Source organism: Chiloscyllium plagiosum, unplaced genomic scaffold (assembly GCF_037043375.1).
Source record: "Chiloscyllium plagiosum isolate Xiang-an unplaced genomic scaffold, Cpla_swu_hap1 HiC_scaffold_15, whole genome shotgun sequence".
NCBI lineage: Eukaryota > Metazoa > Chordata > Chondrichthyes > Orectolobiformes > Hemiscylliidae > Chiloscyllium > Chiloscyllium plagiosum.
Genome location: NW_028270153.1, coordinates 46,763,152 through 46,784,168, shown reverse-complemented (window position 1 = coordinate 46,784,168; position 21,017 = coordinate 46,763,152). Strand labels below are relative to the sequence as shown.

Sequence of the window (21,017 nt, the reverse complement as noted above, 5' to 3'; positions counted from 1 at the left end):
ACTAAGTTGGATTTTACATGCCACTATTTAAAGCTCAATTCATCCAGATAATATGCTGCCTGTAGCAAGATATGGTCTGGGCAGACAGATCTGAAGAGGCCAATTTTAAAGGTCTTTATGAACAAGATGAGAATGAAAGAGTACCCTATGTGCATCAGGGAACCCCTCTCTAAGATGCCATCTGTCCAAAGGAATATGGATGCTCACTATTTACCCCCCCATTCCAGGACTTTCCCTTACTGCAAAATTCCAGAATGTACCCTGCTAGATCAGCTACAATTCCCTTTGAGTACAATGCTCTGCTGCACTTATGAATGATGGAGCTGGCAGGTCCTGAGGACAGGACTTGCTTCCAAGTGCATAGTTCTGCAAAATGTTAGGTAATATAGTCTACTCACAGCACATTATGGTTGTGGGGTGGGCTTCTATCACTCTCTGTTAGGGCTGCCCCATGATAATACAGCAAAAATAGCTGGCTCACCAAAGATGAGGTGAGCAGCCCACACCACACCTCATGCTTGCCTCTAATTTTCTATCCAACATCTTATCTGGAGTCCAAAACACCCAGATTCCAGTTCTATGCAATTTGATATCAATATGACATCACCGTATGCATGTGCTTAGTAGTTATCCTTAAAGTTACAATTGCTTCACCACACCATGATTTCCTGAAACAGAAAAATACAGTCACAATGGATCGAATTGTCCCCTCTCTGGAGTGATATGAGTAGTGGTGAGAATGATAAGAAAATACATCAGGAATTTTAAAACAATCTGAATCTCAACATTGGGTAAAGTTTTTTTTTCTGATTTGCCCCATAAGCTTTAAATGGTGACTTGCAATCTCATATAGAGTAGCAGCTACCTTACATCCATGTAAACTTGTCTTGTTTATATGCCATTTCTAATTCTCCTTCCTTGAAAAATGAGATGGTGTAAATAACCAACATGTAAGTCAGAGCTCTTACAAGGCAGCCTGCCATCATTCAGCAGTATGTTCAGTATGCCGTCCCTGTATATTTCATGGACACCATCCTCTGCAATCTCTCATGCATACAAGTCAGAAGCTGCAACCCACCAACCTCACCACATCAGCATCTTGCTCTCAGAATATTCACGCACCACTTCTGCTCTTCAATGCTTTATTTTGGAGCTCAGGGACACCTACAACTTGCATGCTTTGCCAGGTTGTTTTACATACAGGGACACAGACACATCTCATGCATCTGTGCTCTTAACTTGTTTTCTCTCTCATTTTGCACTTAGTTGGAGGTTGCCAGCTTGGCAGCCTGTGACTGAGCACTCCTACACACTGTAAAGAAAAAAATACAAGTCTCTGTGTTCTAAGTTGTTTTTCAGTGCAAAAGGAGAGGTAGGCAGCTTGAGATGGTGCAAAACACTGGACAGTCAAGTGGGTGGATGTGTCACTGTGCAGTACTGGGCTGTGTCTATGCTACACTCCAGTATGTGTCAGCAGTTTATGTGGCAAACAAATTGCATGTGTTTCAAGTAAATGGCCATGCCTGAAAGTCGATGGGGAACAATGGAATGAAGGAAGACTGTAGACAGTCAGGAGCTATTCATTTTCAGTTCAGACGTTTGGCAAGTGTCAGTCTGACCCTTGGTCCTTGCAGAGTCTGCGAATCTGTGTCGTTTCAGACCAGGCATTCAGCCATGGTCAGTCCTGCAGGTCAAGAGCAAACAGCCTGGGGATTACAAATAGGTCAGTCAAGATGCTGTTGAGACATCAGTCCACCAGAAACAAGGGTGTTAATGAAGGATTCTGCATGATGGAAATGGTTGGAAGAGTAATTAGTTGTGATACAGAAACAGGACAAGTGATGAGGCATTTCCAGTGAGTGAGTAAGAAGTGCAGAGGGCAGGAAAGGTGAGTAGTTTTGGGAGTATGATGTCGGTGAGACCAGTTGAGTGGACATAATGTAAGCAGTCGTGAGAGTTATAGTCCTTGGTGAGAGGAATGTGTAGGGTTAAAGTGAATGGTGACCCTGTGAGAATGAGGTCACAGACAGAAAATGGTGGTGTTTACAGTCCTGGAGCACTGATAGACCCAGTCAGAATACAGCACTAATCAGGGCAACTATCTGTATCCAAGGAGAAAGGATGTCCCTCCTCTCCACCAGCATCTCCAGTTCCTGTCCATGAAGCAAGGTGTAAGATTCCTTTCTAGCCATGTTGTCAGTAATAAGAGTCAAGTGGCACAAAGTGACCGGCAGTTCCTGTCTTGTAGAAACTGAAGTAGAGTGCAGCTGGGTTTTAAATATAGTGCCAGCAGTATGAACAGTGCATGGTCCTCACAGTGCATCTCCAGTCACGCCTGGCTCTGCCTCCGCACTAAGAAACAATTTAGAATACGGAGACTGGTAGCCAGTGACTGAGTCCTGAAGAACCTATGCACTATGAAGGAAAGGCACCCAACAGCTGGATAGTTTAGTGAATGATGGGAAGAGTGGAGGATTACATGAGAAAAGTTGCTTTGAGCTGAGGTTAGAAATGAAAAGCTAAGGTGGCCAAGCCAACATGAATTTTAATTGACAAAATACATAACTGGACATGTGAAACATCCACCCAATGTTATTTCAAGCACCAATGGTAGCAAAGTCTAAAAGATTGAAATGGGAATAATCATGGAATGAACAACTGCAATTGATCAGATTCAAACAAATTGACGAGGAAGGAGGAAGGCCTTTTGATAGTGTCTCCTCTACATTCACTACCTGGGCATACAAAAACTGTACCTTGGCCAGGAAATGTCACTTCACTGGACAAAATTTTGCACTGCTGTACTCCAAACAGCAACTCTTAAGACTCAATTTTTTTAAAAAAAGTAAACAAAAACATTGCAACAGGGGCAGTACTGGTTGTTAGTCATGTTGCTAAGCAATCTAATACCATAATTTGGCCGAGTCTACTGTGGAGACTAAAAGCCTGCATAAATGGCAAGAAGTTGTCATATGACCCTCATTACTGTCCATCTGAAAGTTATTTCAGGAAAAATAGACCGACTTTCTCTCCAATCAGGCAGTTTGCCACTGTACTGTCATAAAATTCAAATATTCCGATGTGACATATTAACACTTTGTGGTTTTAATTTTTCTTGCTGGCTGATATTGCTGTTTTTGAAACATGCTGGAGAGCTTGTTGTAACTTGTTTTATTTGTAGTTAAGAAGTAAGTCAAGTTGTGGGTGGTAGTTTAAATTTAGCAAACAAAAAGTACAAGTGCGCATGTGTGTGCACATATACACTAATATATATATATATATATACACAGAATGAAGAAATTACATCTGGCACAGCTCACAAAGACATCTGCAAGTATTTTATCGACTTAATTACTCATCCAGCCATTCATGATTGTTCTAAATTCAGCCTTATTTAAATGGTGCTTTTTTACTTTGAGTTCAATATGTTATAGGTTTGCTTATGTAGTTAGATTGCTTAATCATAAAAAGCAAACAATCATTACTGAAAATAGTTTTAAGAAACATTTTAAGGAAGTAGTTTTGAATTTTGATAATTGTTAAATATATTTTGATATCAAGAACATACTTTTGTACCATTATCTATTTAATCGTAGAATTGAAGAGATATCTTCATGCTTGGGTTAACTGTGCAAACCCAGTTTGAACAACTGGACAAAATGGCTATTCCATTATCCTTACATTTTTGTTAAAACTAGAGAAGGCTTTTATAACTGTTAGCAGAATTTCCACTATCATACCCTATTCCAAACCATTCCATTTGTTTTAACAAAATGGGAAGGGTGATTTTCAGCTTCTGACTGCACCATTCAAAATGAAACTCAGATGCACATTGCATGCTTAAGGTCTGCCCAGCCCAATTTTTCGGACTTTGAAATCATCAGCAAATGCTTTTGCCCATAATGGGTTGAGCTTTACTTCAATATTTAAAAAATACTATTTGTGTACAACTCTGGACATTTTCAGTCTATTAGTGCAATGCTTTAAATGGCCAACACACAGACTTAAAGGGATTACTTGTTAGATAGCTCAGTTGGCTAGTTGAATGGAGGATGGTGTAGAGTAATGTTATTAATGGGGGGTTCAATCCCCATCCAAGTGATGGTAGTTCATTGCCCCACACTTGTGGAATGTTTATCCTCAAGCTTTACACAATCAATTATTTTCTCTCAAATGGAGAGAGATGCCTGTTGTCCTTATAATAAGGGCTGTTGTGGCACCGTGGTAGTACCCCTGCATCTGAGCAAGGAGGTCTGGCTTCAAGTCCCACCTGTAGTGTAATAATAATCCTGAAAAGATTAGAAAATATCTTAAATAGATTGCTGAAGGTTGCTAAGAATTCTTTGAAAAATATTTTGGCAGTAAAGAGGAATGTAACTCCACCTGCATTTCTCCAGAATTATTTAATCTGCTGCTAAACCATCCATGCTCCCCACTTACTTTCATCATGTATCCCACATGCTTCCAATCAGTGAGCTGCCTCTATGTGCATGGGTCAGTGCTCACAGTTCACCAGCTCTATAGAAATGAGGCTCAAGTATTGAAAACCGCTCCTTTCATCTTTAACTTCCCTTTTCGTTTCACGTTTTGACACATGATGACCACCACATTAACCACTGGTCCTTGAACCATTGAGTTTGTTTTCAAACAACCTTCACTGCCACAATACTCAAAAACAAAACCAAGAAATTCTATTCACTTAGTGCCCTATTAGGTTAGTTCATATTCTTCTTTGTTTGGGCCTTTGTGTTTCTCACACTCTTGCCTTAACCAAGAAGTAAAACTGGATACTTGGTTGTGTCCCAACCCCCCCTCCCCCCACATCAGAAATGCAAAGGCATGAATTGAGATAGGAAATGTTGGAAGTTTGATCTCTTTTAAACAAAAAAAGAGTTCCCAATAACTTGATTCCTATGAATTTCCACATGGAAACAGACCCTTCAGACCAACTCGTTCACACCGACCAGGCATCCCATTCTGATCTAGTCCCATTTGCCAACATTTGGCCCACATCCCTCTAAACCATTCTGATTCATATACTCATCCATAGGCCTTTAAATGTTGTAACTGTCTTCATGTCCATCATTTCCTCTAGCAGCTTGTTCCATACACCCACCACCCTATATGTGACAAAGCTGCTACTTGGGTCCTTTTTAAATCTTTCCCCTCTCACCTTAAACCTATGTCTCTAATTTTTGATTCCTTGACTACAGGGCAACATCCTTGTAAATCTTTTCTGCACCCTCTCAAGTTTAACAAAATCCTTTGTATAGAAGGGCAACCAGAATTGTCCACTGTATTCTAAAAGTGGCCTCACCAGTGTCCTGTACAGCCACAATATGATATCCCAACTTCTAACTCAGTGTTCTGACCAGTGAAGGCAAGCGTGACAAATCACTTCTTCACCACCCTGCTGACCTGTGGCTCCACTTTCAAGGAATCATGCACTTGCACTCCTTGATCTCTTTGTTCAGCAACACTCCCTATACATAAGGTTGGCACCACATTAGCCAACCTCCAATCTTCTGGCACCTCACTCAAAGTTATCTTAGCAAGGGGCCCAGCAATCTATTCTCTAGCTTCTCACAAAGTTCTAGGATGCACCTAATCAAGACCCAGGGATTTATCTAACTTTGTGTTTAATATATCCACCCACCTCCTCTTCAGTAATACAAACAATCTTGAAGACCTCAATATTTATTTTCCCAGGTTCCTTGTTTTCCAAATTTTTCTCCTTAGTAAATACTGACACAATATATTTGTTTAATATCTCACCCATCTCGTCTGCTTCCGCACACCAACGGCCACGTTGATCTTTACGGGACCCTATTCTCTTCCTGGTTACTCTTCTGCCATTAATGGATTTATAGAAACTCTTTGGATTCTCCTTAACTCTATTCATCAAGGCTATCTCATGTCCCCTTTTTGCTCTCCTGATTTCCCTCTTAAGTATATTCCTAAGTCTTTATACTCTTCTAGGGATTTACTCAATCCCAACTGTCTATACCTGTCTTATGCCTCTTTTTGTTTTGACCAGAGGCTGAATTTCTCTTGTAGTCCAGCATTGCCTATACCTACCAGCCTTACCGTACACACTACCAGGAGCATACTGTCTCTGAACTCTTGGTATATTATTTTTAATGGCCTCCCATTACCCAGCTGTCCTTTTGCCCGCGAACAGCCGCCCCAAACAACTTTTGAAAGTTCCTGTCGAAGACTGTCAAAATTGGCCCCACTCCAATTTAGAACTTCAACTTTTTGATCAGTTCTATCCTTTTTCACAACTATTTTAAAACTAATAAAATTATGATCAGTTGCCTCAAATTGCTCCCTATTGACACGTCAGTCAGTTGCCCTGCCTTATTTACCCAACAGTAGGTCAAGTATTGTTTCTTTCCTAGTAGGTACAACCACACATTGAATAAGAAAGTTTTCTTATACACACTTAACAAATTCCTCCGCATCCAAGCTGTTAACACTGTGGCAGTTCCAGTCTATGTTTGGAAAGGCAAGATCCCCTAATATTACAACCCTATTTTTCTTACAGATACCTGAGATCTCCATACATATTTGTTTCTCACCTTCTCACTAACTACTGGGAAGCCTATAATACAATCCCAATGAGGTGATCAGGCCCTCTTATTTTTAAGTTCTACCCATATAACTTCAGTGGACTATCTCTCAGGAACATCCTTCCTAAGTAGACTCAAATTCCTCAACAGTGATGCAAATAAGCAAATCTTTTGTCTTTTTATGATTAACAAATATTTTGCTAAGTAATTTCTGCAGGATTGTAATGATTATAATATTAATACTAATGCAAATGACTAACATCGGGCTCAGGTTATTTTCTACAAGTAACAGCACAAGTATGTGATAGGTTTGAGTGCACGTTCTTGAATGTATTTTAAAAACTTAGTTCAGCTTGAAGTTTTTCAGGAAAAGAATACTGAATCTTATATCAGTACATCCTACTGTTCAATCCTTCGTACATAGTTGTGGCTGCCACACACTAGGTAAGATATGAAGGTCCTTGTGAAGGTGCAGAGAAGATTTCACAGAATAGTTCCAATGATGGGAGTAAGTAGGAGAAGCTGGTATTATTTTCATTACAAGAAAGGAATGTGTATGATAGAGATATACAAGTTTATGACAGATTTGGATAAGGAAAATCTGACCCCACTGGGGACAAGGACTGGGAGGCATAGATTTCAGATGTTGGGCAAGGTATGCAGGAACATGTGGGGATGAACATTTCTATACGGTGTGTGGAATAATAACCTGGAACTTGTTGTCCATGAGGTTGGTGAAAATGAAGATAATCAATGGTTTCAAGAGGAAATTGCATAGACACTTACAGAAATAAATCCACAGGACCACAGGGATATGGCAGGAGAGTTAAGCTGACTACTTCGTGTGACAGAGAGCTAGAACAAAGTCACTTGGAATTAACAGTCTCCTTCTGTCCTATAAAGGACTCATTGAAGGTAAGCTGCCATCAAAAGCAATGTGTAGCAGACTCCATCTCGCAGCCAACTATTTATCAGTAAGTTATAGTGCAGTTCTAACGATCTGTAGCTATGGGAGTGGAAAGTTCTTAAAATTAAATCATAAACATTTTAGCAATCAGCCATCACATTGAAGGCAAAGTCCTTATCTAATGTCTCATTTTGAACTGTGCTTGCTTGCATCACAATTTGACATTAATTGATACTGAACCTGTTTGTCGAGGCAGTCTCTCCACGTCAGATAAACAGACAGAAGTGATAAAACCTTTTCCACAATCAATAGCACAGGAAGTCTCACACTGACATTTTAACTTAGAATCATAGAATTTTACAAATGAGAAGAAAGCCAGTCAACTCATCTTGTCTGTACTGGCTCACACAAAAGCTACCAAGCTAATCCCATTCTACTGCTCTTCCTCTGTAGCCCTCTAAATTCATCACTTTCAAATACATATCCAGCTTTCTTTTGAAACCTCCTATGGTATCCACCTCCACTATTCTCTGAGGCAGCGCATTCCAAATCCTAACAACCCTCTGAGTAAAGAAGTTTCTCCTTACTTCACTCCTCGCACTCTCACTGACAATTTTCAAATTGTGACACCTTGTTACTGACATACCAACTAGTGGAAACAGAATTCCTTCTTTGACCTGTCAAAATTGTTCATGATTTTGAACATCTCAATAAGGTGACCCCTTAATCCTCCAAGGAAAATAATCCCAAATTTTTAAATCTTTCCTGGTATTGTTCTTGTAAATCTCCTTTGAACTCACTTGAGATTTAACATCCTTCCTTAAATAAGGTGCCCAGAGTTGAACAAAATATTCCAAATGTGATTTGACCAATAAGTCCACTCCTGACTGCTTTCTTTTTTTCTGCCTTTCTTCTTTTTATGTTTGCACTTTTCTTCTTTTGCTTAGTTTTCTTTAAGGCTAAGAGAGTGGTGGATAAAGGAGGAGGTCTCCAGCGCCAGCAGCTGCAACACCAAGATGTGCCGTAAATAACTCTACCCCTGGCCAAGCTCTCCTATAGAGCAAGCAAAGCATGTTCAGGCTGAGCCCATCCACTCCAGGCTGGATGCATTCTTTTTCTCTCTCTCCTTGCTCTTCTTTTTTTTTGCTTTTTCTTTTCTTCATCTTCTCATGAGGAGAGCGGAGCGATGTCAGCGGGATCTCCTGGCTTCGTAGGTCCGATGTGTGGCCTCTTGGAATGGCTGCAGTGATTGCAGAGCAAGACATCCTGGCTGCAGTAGGTCTAGAGAAGGGACCTTGCAGAAGTCCTGAAGCCATGTTTGGGACCCAGCCACTGAAGCTGAACTTTACTTAAGTAATTTCTTTTATTCTTCTTGTATCTTAATATGGCACCGGATTATGGCAACCGAACCCGCTTTGATATCTCCCTAGATATATGTGACAATAAATAGATCATTGATTTGTAAAGGTATAGCATCACTTCCTTTTATACTATGTTTCGATGTATAAGGATCGTAAAAACTTCTTAACAACTGGTTCACTTTGCCTGGCCAACTTCAGGTAACTTCAGATCATCTTATTATCATGGTTAACAAATGCAAATTGGGAAAATAATCATTCACTGAGAACTCAAATGTTTCTGTAGATTCTATTACTGTTGAGGATACAATTCAACCAATCGCCAATTATCGCATCAGCTTAAGAATCCAAAACACAGGTATTCTAAAGACTATTTAACTACATAACCTTTATTTTCTCTATCTTCTTTGAAGCTTATTACCTGTGTTTATATATGTGTCCGATATTATTTTCATTATCTCTTTCTCAGCTTTAGTAAGTAAGGCAATTCCTGTTCCTTTTCACTCAAGAAAGCCTTAGTAATGAGCTCCTTCATTCCCTAGTGAATTGTTTTTTTATGGAAGTGTGGTGCCTGCAGGCAAAAAAATAAGTTTATACAATGCTTATTGTGAGTGTGTGTGTGTGTCCGGTAGGGGTGGTGGAGGATGTGGTGGCAAAGGTTAAAAAGAGGGCAGCAAATTCTTCCTCCTCTCCTGGTAGTACCATCATGTACAAAGCAGAATATTGTTAATACGAATGATGAAACTCAGTAAAAAAGACAGAAAAGCCTGGGAAACAAATAAATGGCCACTTTGCATTTAGGCTGTGTGGAGTCTACTGCAGGGAAACAAGTAATCTGGTCCAATGAAGAAGATTGGGAGGACTTGCCAAAGGAGCATATTATAATATCTGGGCTAACTGAACTGTATCTTTTTATTCACATGTAGAACATTTATTGCTCATCCCTAGTTGCCCTTGGGAAGGTGGTGGTGAACTGCTTTCTTAAACAACTGCACTCCTTATGTTGTAGGTAGACCCACACTGCCATTAGGGAGGGAATTCTAGGATGTTGACTCAATGATAGTGAAGGAAAGGTGATATATTTCCAAATCAGGATGATGAGTGGCTTGGAGGGGAACTTGCAGGAGGTGGTGTCCCCATGTATCTGCTGCCCTAGTCCTTCTAGATGGAAGTGGTCATGGGCTTGGAAGGTGTTGTGCAAGGATATTTGATTAATTTCTGCATTGTATCTTGTAAGTAGTACATATTGCTGCTCCCAGGTGTCAGTGGTGGAGGAAGTGAACGCTTGAGGATGCAGTGCTAATCAAGTGGCTGCTTTATCCTGGGTAGTGTCAGGCTTCTTGAGCATTGTTCGAGTTGCACTCATCCAGATTAGACAGTAAATACTATGTGACTGGTATAAAATAATGCAGAACATGTCTTGAGGCAGTACTAGCCTCAAATGCCAACTATCTGTTCTCTCCACAAATGCAATTTACTGAGCTGTGTGTTGTATGTTTTTCTGTTTTTCCTCTAAATGCTGCAGTATTCTAAGAAATACTTCTTTACACACTAAAAACTAATTATTATACTCCAACAATCTAGAATAAAATTTTCAATCAGCCAAGTTAATGTACTTATCCAAAATATATATGACACTTAATATATGCTTAACTTACTGTATTACTGTTCTGCATCTTTTATACTTAGGGACCAATAATGTTAAACGTATAGGTATGGACATTGCCAAAGCAAGATTTTCACTAGTACAATTCTTCCATCCTGAGAACAGTTGTTGAAGTAAAATATTTAGCATTTCAAAATCTTGAATTCAGAACTCAAAAGTAAGTGCCTCAGTCAGGCACATTAGCAGGCTGATCAACAGGGTGACATGTAGTCATATTCACAAGCATGGCAGATGTTGCTATAAACCTGTTTGTGCTCTTACAAAATTAGCTCCATTGATAAAAGTTAAACGACATTGAAAATTGTCATTAAAGGGAACATCAGTTAATTGCAATACTCTCGCATCTAACGAATGCCATAAAGAAATGACTTCAGATTTTATCACCAGCTTTTCTCTCTTGCCATTTTGCAGTTAAGTGAAATGCAGAACTTTGGCTGACAGAGGTTTGTTCATAATTAGAGTAACTTAGTATTTGTGTAGCACAATATTATCAGAACTGTTGATTTTGCCATTGATAGTGGCATGACCTTTAAAATTTGAGTCATTGCTTGTTTCCAGATTTGCATATTGCCTTTTATTACTGTAGGAATAATACACATTGGATTTTCTGGACCTGCAAATTTTACTAGTCAAAACGTAGAGTTGAAGCAACCTATGCAGAGAAAAGATACCTTCTATTCAGACACTTGCAATACCTCTGCCAGATCATTCATAAGTATGAGCAACAAAAAGATTGTACTAGTAATTCATCTTATGATTTTCCTTTTGGCAGGAAGAACCTGAATTTTGCAATATCGCAGCTAAGATAGGGATCTATACAGGTGGGGAATCTGGGAAGGGAGGGGATCATCTGATATTTTACCAGATTAATGAAGTGCTGTTGGGGTAATTAATGATGCTTCATATAATTAAAGTATGTATTAAAAGGCTGTTTAAAAAGTAATAAAAAGATCTAAAATAAGAAAATGTACCTTTCAGCATTAAAACAAGTAAAATACTGCTGATGCTGCAAACCTGAAATTTAAGAAAACGTAGATATATTTGGCTGGTTAGGTAACATCTGCAATGAAACATATTTCAGGCTGAGGTGACCTTTCATCACTCAGTGTTCAGATGAAAGATCATCTCAATCTGAAATGTTAATGCTATATCTTGGCACAGATTCTGTCTGAAAATGTGTTGCTGGAAAAGCGCAGCAGGTCAGGCAGCATCCAAGGAGCAGGAGAATCGACGTTTCGGGCATGAACCCTTCTTCAGGAATGAGGAAAGTGTGCCAAGCAGGCTAAGTTAAAAGGTAGGGAGGTTCGAGGGTTGGGACTGAGACAAGGTGGGGGGAGGGTAAATGAGGAAACTGGAGAAATCTGAGTTCATCCCTTGTGGTTGGAGAGTTCCTAGGCGGAAGATGAGGTGCTCTTCCTCTAGCCGTCGTGTTGCTATGGTCTGGCGATGGAGGAGTCCAAGGACCTGCATGTCCTTGGTGGAGTGGGAGGGGGAGTTGAAATGTTGAGCCATGGGTTGGTTGGTCCGGGTGTTCTCTGAAACTTTCCGCAAATAGGCGGCTTATCTCCCCAATATAGTCTGTGTGACCTCCTGAGTGTTTATGGCACTTTGTTGTCTTTACTCCCTTTGAGCATACTAATATAAGCTAGAAACTGCATTTGCTGCAGGCTAAACTTGTCCCACTAGTCAGAATTTGGAGTAACAATGTTTGAACCAAGATATTATTGGTTTTTCGAAAAGTTAAGTTTGATTAATAATCAAATGACAATAATATTTGTAATCTATAACCATGTACCCATGTTAAAAATGTCAAAGAGCTTCCAACAAGTTATTGTTGAATAATAGTGATTGTTTTCATAAAGCAATATTTTAATGCTTTCTTCTTTTGGTACTAATTACAGCATTATCCTGTCATAGTGAATTCAAACTCTAAGTAACTGTGGGAAGTAGTTTCTTTAATACACAAAACTTTACACCTGCTGTCATTCAGTTAACAGTCTTTTTCTCGTGAACACATTATGGTACATTATTCTTCCATCTGCCCACAAGGTCTTTTTAATCTCTTCAGCATGTAAAATGCAATCAAACTTTTGAAGGTTTACAAAAACAGTTACAGTTATGCACATGACAATATTTTCTAAACTCTACAGTTGACATGATAATCACATTGTGGTTGTGTCTGTGTTTACCTATTGCAGATGAGGAAATGGGGTATTTGAGGACTACCACCCACGTCTTTCACCTTCAAGTTATTAATAGAACGAGGGGGCAACTAAACTTTCCATTTCCAGACAGTTATCATTTCCTTTTTTAGCGTAAGAGACAGGAAATTATAGAAAATCATGCTGAAAGCTATAGTTGATACAATGGAAAAAAGAAGCTTTCACCATTTTCCTGTGATCACGCAGTGCTATCATGCAGTGAATGTCCATCCTATGTTTCTTTGCTTTTCAAATGCAGTTTTGACTATGAATTTAAAGTTCTCTATAAGTGCACACACCAAATTGTTTATTGGGCAGAGTCTGAGTGACATGGGTTATGGTGAGATGTGTGGCAGAATCGGGTGACAAATGCAATAACCAATTATCTCAGAAATAGCTTTTATTCTATAGGTGGTGTGGTGAGATTTTCACCAGGCAGTGGCAATTTGCTATTTGTTGGGATTATTGTTTGTTAAATGACTTATTAACAGCCCAGTTCAGATAACTAATAATAAATAATAAATGAATGTATTTTACCAAACCAAACTCAAGGTTGGAAACATTGACATGAAAACTAGAGCAGGCATTTGGTGGATTCAGGTCATTGCTTGATCTGAGTGACCTCCATGTTGTCTACGACCAAATCGTAGACCAGCGCACAATCCACAGGCACCAATTGCATGCATCTTTCTTCCATGGACATTGGCATGCAGCATCTGGTAACCCCTCATTAACATCCTGCCAGCTCTCCAATACACTGGCAGTGTCTTCTGGCAGCATAGACTTACATTGAAAGGCGCAGAACAACTAGCGTTAGAAGATTACCACCGTTGCAACCAGGCACAGGTACCCAGCTCCCAGGCTGGACCAGGCTATATCTCAGGGCTTGCATTCTTAGCGCTCGCTCATTTAGAACCGATCTATATTCTTGAACCATCCATGCCATGCATTGGTTTGCCATGTCAGTTAGCACAGTCACACAACTGGACAGCTTGACTTGCTGTACAGCTATATACTAGGCCAAACTCTCACCTGCCCTTGTGTCTGCAGCTTACATGTGCAACAAGCAGGCAGCTGTGCCTCAAAGTCTTAGGGGAGTAGTTCACATTGAGATCCATGGAGGCATCTGCCAAACAGGAGGTGCTGGCACAATAAGTCAAGGGCAGCCTCCCATACCAGTCCAGGGAATTGGCCACTGTCAGATGTCCAGTCAGAGTCTTACCAGGCAGAGGGTCTGTGCCCTTGCAGGAGTGGATCATGGTCAGTCCTTTCACTCCATCATTGCCTGTCTGCTGGTGGAGGTGATGGTGGGGAGAGAGGGAGCAATGAAACCATTGTCGATTGTCAGGAAAACCTCATCTGGTTCACTAATGTTCTTTAGGGAAACAAACTGCCATCCTTACCTGGTCTGGCCTACATGTAACTTCAGACCCATAGCAAGGCTGGTCTGCAATGAGATGTGTCTGGGCTGTGTCGGTAATGAGATGCGTCTGGGTTGGGTGCATCAGTGATTTTATCCCAGCTGCTGTTTCGAGACTTATCTCCTTGTGATTTGTCATGAGATTTAAAGTGTTGTTCCTTTCTTGTATTATTGTTTGCTTTGCTTTTTAGCTGGCCATTGAGAAATGTACTTATTAATGCTTATTAACAAATGAACTTGATATTTAATTTCAATTCTATCACAGATACAAGCATTTTAATGTGGTTTCTTTTCTCTCTTTCATTACAGTTAATGAAATTATAAGGAAAGATCTTTCTGGACTCACAGCAACAAGCCAGTCATAGACCCAACAAATTGACAATGAATGTTTCCTAATACTCTTGGAAATTCTCTCCACCTCCAGTGACGCCCTGTGTTTACTAATGGGTCAGTCGAAGGGTTCATACTCAGCTGCACAGAACAATATCCTGGCAAGGAGTTGACTACTCTGACTAATCATCATGGGAACTTCAGCTTAGCAAATTTTTCTCATTATTTCCATTCATTCAGAGTCCTTATTTGGTCCAAAAGCTGTATTTTTAGTTTACTCTTGTTAACTTTTAGTTGATTGGATCACACCCATTTCCACTCAAATTTTTTAAATGGACTGAACGACTGCCCATCGTTGGATGTTTTAGCTGTCTAAAGAAAAATATTTCTTCCTTGCAACTCCTTTATTTTCAAGAAAAGGGTCTCAGAAATGTTTTATTTTACAACTATTTTCCTAGATAGATCCAAGCACAATTTGGAATAAAAATGAAATGGTATGAATAAGGTGGTTAACTATAAGAATGTGGACATATGCTATGTGGATATAACTAGGAGAAAGTGAGGACTGCAGAAGCTGGAGATCAGAGTCGAAAAGTGTGGCGCTGGAAAAGCACGGCAGGTCAGGCAGCATCCGAGGAGCAGGAGAATCAACGTTCTGGCATAAGCTTATGACATGCTGTGCTTTGCCAGTACTCCACTCTCGACTATGCCATGTTGATATCTAACAGCACAGCACCTACAATGTTCAAGTCTGGCAGGAGACACACAATTGTTTTGCCATTCTCACATTCTGATCGCCTTTCTCCACTAGCACCCTACACTCACTATTCCACCACCACCCTCCTGAACTATACCATAACTATTCATCTCACTTCAGGTCTGATGAAGAGTCATGCACACTCAAAATTTTAGCTTGCTCTCCATGGAAGCTGCCTGACCCACTGTGATCTCCAGCATTTGTTGTTTTCAGTATGGATTTCAGAATCTGCAGTAGTTTGTTCCTATACTTATTTATATATTGATTACATATTACATTGGTGAGGACTCTACCATGCTGCTTTGACCAAAAATTAGGAATGGGATTAAGCCATTGACACCTTGGAGACAGTGTGGTCTGCAGATACTGGAGATCAGAGTTGAGAGTGTGTTGCTGAAAAAGCACAGCAGGTCAGGCATCATCCGAGGAGCAGGAAAATTGACGTTCCGGGCCGGAGCCCTTCATCAGGAATCTTGACACCTTGGGCCTATTCTGCCATTCAATAAGATCATGGTTATCTGTGATGTAATTCCATTCACCTGCCTTTATTCCTTTTCCTTCAATATGTTTAACAACAATCAATTAATCTCAGATTTAAAATTAACAACTGAGAGCACTAATTGGAAGAATTTTCCAAACTTCTGAATTAGCCTTCCTGTGTAGAACTGATTCTGAATTTAACTTCTGAAATGTTTGATTCAAGTCCTTAAACCCTGCTTACCCAGTATAAGACTTCTCAACCAGTGTAAATTGTATCCATCTTATCTACCCTATCCCTCTTGTCTATCCTACCTTGAAAAACTTAATACACTATCCTTCTGAATTCCAGGGAATAGAGGCCTACTTTGTATAATCGTTCCTCATTATTTAAACCTTTTGGAGTGCTGGTATATTCTAATAAATTTGGAAACTTTGTTTCATGTGCAGTATACAGAAAATTAAAGGAGCTATAACAAGTTGTTGCCTTTGGTTGAGCAGCAATTGGTGAATAATCTTCCATTAAAAATAGTGTATTATTCTGTAACTTGGAGAGTGGCAATGATTCGTATAGCACAATTAGCATCGATGAACTGTGCTGAAGTTCATGACTTTCTTTTCTGCCTTATCGCAGTTTAATGGTGATCTTACTATGGCATGAAGTCACAATTACCAATCTCAAAGGTTACTGTGAGAAATCTGTTGAATCTACCACAAATTAATAGTTATGCTGATCCATTAAATATTTGTTGATTTATTTTACCAATATCATTAGTCATTGCAGGTTTAACTTGTTAATGCATAACTCTTTTATGAAATAAATCATTTTTGGATACTAAATAGATTTCCCATGATTGAAAATGGTAATTCAACCACACATATGTAAATAAAAAAAATATTGCTTTTTCAAGAAATATTTCATGTTAGCTGTTTGTTATAACAATTGAATCTACTTATTTTTTTAAATCTGAGAGTGAAGTTATAATTTACATTTTCAAATGAGTCAGGATCATATCGACTGTGTTTAACATATCTGATGTATATGTTATGTGTTTATTTTTTAAAGTTATTGAGTTCAGAGTACAAACTTCTCTAGTGCCCAGGCAACAATTTCCAATTTCATGGTCCGTATTTTGGAGGCTTTAATCATCCTTGTTGAAAGCTGTGATACAATCCTTGTACATATCCTATGCATCACAGCTTAAATATTAATTTATCATTTATTATTTTAAAATGTAATGTAATTCTTTTCATCATACCAATGACATGATTCTTGGCTTTTTCCAAGTGTCACCAATTCTAGTTGAATTCTTTTGAATTAATCAGTCTAATGACCCAACTAATTGAACTACGCAAACTTTGAAATACTCTAGTCCTTTAAATGCTGTTGATTTTCTCAGAAAATTTAGTGTCACCTGCAACCCTAACCTTAACCCTAATCCTATTACTGATCCTTTGAAAATAATTTTACAACTGATCCTTATCACTGCTATCATTGGTACTAACTGCAGGATGATAAATTAAGTGACAATCTTATTTTCTTCCTCAATTAGAAAAGCTGGCAAATCTTTTGCCTAATATTTAGGATCTTGGATTAATTTTTAATCACAACTCTGAAATGTTTCCACTAATTTAAATATTTTTGGTGGCACATTGGTCTCTGTGAATTTTTGTTATCACACAGCATTGATGCTATAGTGACCATCGTGATCATTCCACTGACTATAAAAACAAAACTGACCTTCCAAATCTGATGAAACAGTTCATTTGTTATAAAACCCTCCCCTGAACTTAACTGACTGAAATTATCCTTGTGTTTCTTGAATGATGGGAGATGACTTATTTTCAATATAATTCCAGTGATTGGTAAAGATAAAAGCAAAGTAGAATTGAACTTAAATGTTATACCGATTAATTTGTTACTTCTAACTGCCATGTTGTTGGACGACATTTTCAATCTAATGGCACTACAAAATCATTCTTGTGACATTGTGAAATGACAATAGCACCTGAGCGCCATAATCGCTAATGTTTCACTCTCTTCCAGAGAAAGAATTGTTCATTTTAATTTTGCTAAACTATAAAAGATCTTTTTTTAAGCACTTTGGTTTATCTGTTGGTTCAATTGTATTGAAAAGCCCCCATTACCTAGGACTGGGTTTGTAAATTGGTGCCTCATTAGAGATTAATCAGCTTTCTTTCTTAAATAGTCCGTTTTGCTTTATAGATAAATACATTAATCTTTAGCCTCAACACTTAAGTGATATTATATGACTTCAAAATGTTTTATTGATGTGTTGAATGTAGAATTGTGAAAGTCCAAATGTGGCATTCATATGAATGACTTTATTTTAGTTTTATATTATGTTTATATTAACTTCCTTCAATTCAAAGTGCATCTTACAGTATTTGCATTCCATAATAACTGATTATAAAGAACGTCAATGCTTCATTAGATTGCATTTCATATGTTTTGTGCTCAGCTATGAATATTGCCAATTAATGTAAATAGCTTGTAAAGTAGGGAACAGAATATGAAGAAGTCTTTAACCATGCTGGAATATTAATGATAGGGATGGCATTTTCTAAACTTACATTATATGCACAATATTTTATTTTCTTTCTCCTCCAAAAAAGTCACACTTAGTTTAGATGCAATCAGAAAATGATTTGTTCATACCACAAATATAACTAAAGGAATCTTCTTTAACATTATTTCCTCTTGTCTATGAATTATCAATGATGGAGAGAACAAATCTCCCAGCTTTTGCATTTGAACATTGTCATCCACAATTGGTTTCCAATCTCTGATTTGACGTTATAATAAAAAAAACTAAGAAGCAATAAATCCTTTCACAAATCCAATAAAATAATCCTTGTGTCCTAGGTGATATATTGAAATTTTTATTACTTAGAAATACAACAAGATATGATTTTGATTAGTTTAACACCCATTCTGATTAGTCATTGCTCAGAGAATACCATTTTATAATCAATTCTCCTTTTCTATTGTATGAAGCACATTAAATAAATGTCATAAAGCAAAAAAGCAGATGAAACCAGACAACCCATTTATTTGAAATTACAATACAGGTACTTAAAGCTAAATCCTAAGAAAAAGTTATGTACATTCATTTGGTGTAATGACTGGTAGATGTTTAAATAAATTTACTTGATTTAATTTCATGATTCCTTGAGTAAGGCCCTGGACAAATTGTGTAACAGTATTGCTTTTATTTGAATATTTTATACTGTTGAATTTATTTTTGTTCAATATGCAAATTGCAGCTCAAGTCTTGTTTATGGACTTATTTTGTTATAAAAGTATAAATGCATGTAACAAAAGTTGATCATTAGGGTTAAAATGGAAATGTTTGGAAGAGTCAGCATAATGTAATTTGTGTACAAATGATTGTTTATTGCATTAGAGCATGGTCAGCTTCAACTATGTTCATATTACTATTGTTTGCAGAGACAGTTCAGTTCTGACAAAGGCATTCTAAGGGATGCACAAGATCCCTCTACCACAGCTTCCCCCTAACCACCATTCCACCCATTCCTAAATATCAGTAGTTTTGCAACTTTGCAATATCTGCATATTGATGAGCAAAGATATTTTATATTAGTTTATTTTGGATTATAGCCACGTTTGTTCACAAGGAAACATCATCTTTCCTCAGCTGTCTGAATGTTTTGCTGCAATGCCTTCCTGTCATTGTACCGAAAAGCTTCATAGAAGAACCGCTTGCCAAGATAAGAGCATGTTTTCCACAGACTTCTGTAAAATGAAATATTGAATTTCTCAATCGAGAAATCTTCTCTTTTGCTAAGCAGCTACTAAGCAAAGCATGTATTGAGCCAACAAGCTTCTTAGCAATGGTCAACTGCAGAAAGCTGACTCATGAGGGATCATGGTCTATGTGTGATAGCAGAAAGAATGTGATAAAGTGATGATTTGCACTGTTAAATGTAATGAGGTTATAAGTGCCATTGATTAAGAGCAATATATTCCTTCTGAATGTAGAACTTCTCTAATGACAGCACTATTTTTTTTTGTAATGTAAAGATTTCTGCTGCTTACCTTTGTTATCAAAAAAGTTCTCAGTACCTATTCTTGTTTCTTAAAAGCATGTTACTTTTACCTTTGTTTTAAAAATATAGAAATTTTGCATTATCTTATTCTCGCTAGGTCATGTACCATTGTTGGTACTATTTGCCTTGTTTGCCAGCCTCTTCAACCCCTTCGGTATCAGATCTTAACAGAATTTGTACTAACACATTATAGTTAAATATGCTTTCAAATGCTATTGATATATATGTAAGTATTTAACATTTATTCAATGTAAAGAAATATATTTACCATGTTTTCAAAAACCAAGAACTGTCACAGAAGGGGTTAAAAATATGACTAATATTGACATTTATCCTTTAAGCAATGTAATGAATCGTAAACATTTTTACTCCGATGCTAATCATAATAAAATTTTGCATTGTTCTTGCTTAAATCTGTGCAATTTAACAATAAAAAAGAAAAAAAAGCTTGAGTTTTTGTCTAAATTGTTATTTTTGTTTTTGATAAGGATGACTTACTGACATGAGAAATTATTAATATAATGGAGTAGCTTTTTTAGAACAAAGAACAAAGAAAATATACAGCTCAGGAACAGGCCCTTCAGACCTCCAAGCCTGAGCTGATCCAAATCCACTGTCTAAACCTATCGCCCAATTCCTAAGCATTTGTATCCCTCTGCTCCCCACCTGCTCATGCATCTGTCCAGACGCACCTTAAATGAATCTACCGTGTCTGCCTCAACTAGCTCTGTTGGCAATGCTTTCCAGGTACCAACCACCCTCTGTGTAAAGTACTTGCCACGTATATCCCCCTTAAACTTTTCACCTCTTATCTTGAATGCGTGATCTCTCGTAATTGAATCCCTCACCCTGGGAAAAAGCTTATCTCTATCCTCCCTATCTACACTCTTCATGATTTTGTAGACTTCAACCAGGTCCCCCCTCAGTCTCCTTTTCTCTAATGAAAACAGTCCTAACCTACTCAACTCTCTTCATAGCTGGCACCTTCCATATCGGGCAATATCCTCGTAAACCTCTGCACCCTCTCCAAAGTATCCACATCCTTTTGGTAATGGGCGACCAGAACTGTACACAGTATTCTAAATGCGGCCAAACCAGTCTTGTACAATTTTAACATGACTTGCCAGCTCTTATACTCAATACCCCGTCCGATGAAGGCAAGCATACCATATGCCTTCTTGACCATTCTATCCACCTGTGCAGCCACCTTCAGGGTACAATTGACCTGAACTCCCAG

At 38.3% G+C, this 21,017-nt stretch overlaps 1 protein-coding gene across 3 annotated transcripts in view; it reads left to right on the top strand.

Moving 5' to 3' along the window:
- The window catches only part of nfatc2a (nuclear factor of activated T cells 2a), a 176,463-nt gene extending 156,231 nt beyond the window's left edge, over positions 1–20,232 (top strand). For all 3 annotated transcript variants that reach the window (XM_087994939.1, XM_043710247.2, XM_043710246.2), the window contains one exon: positions 14,434–20,232. In XM_087994939.1, the coding sequence (XP_087851065.1) occupies positions 14,434–14,448 (15 nt within the window). In that variant the 3' untranslated portion in view covers positions 14,449–20,232. The remainder of the gene's footprint in view (positions 1–14,433) is intronic.
- Positions 20,233–21,017: the final 785 nt, after the last annotated feature.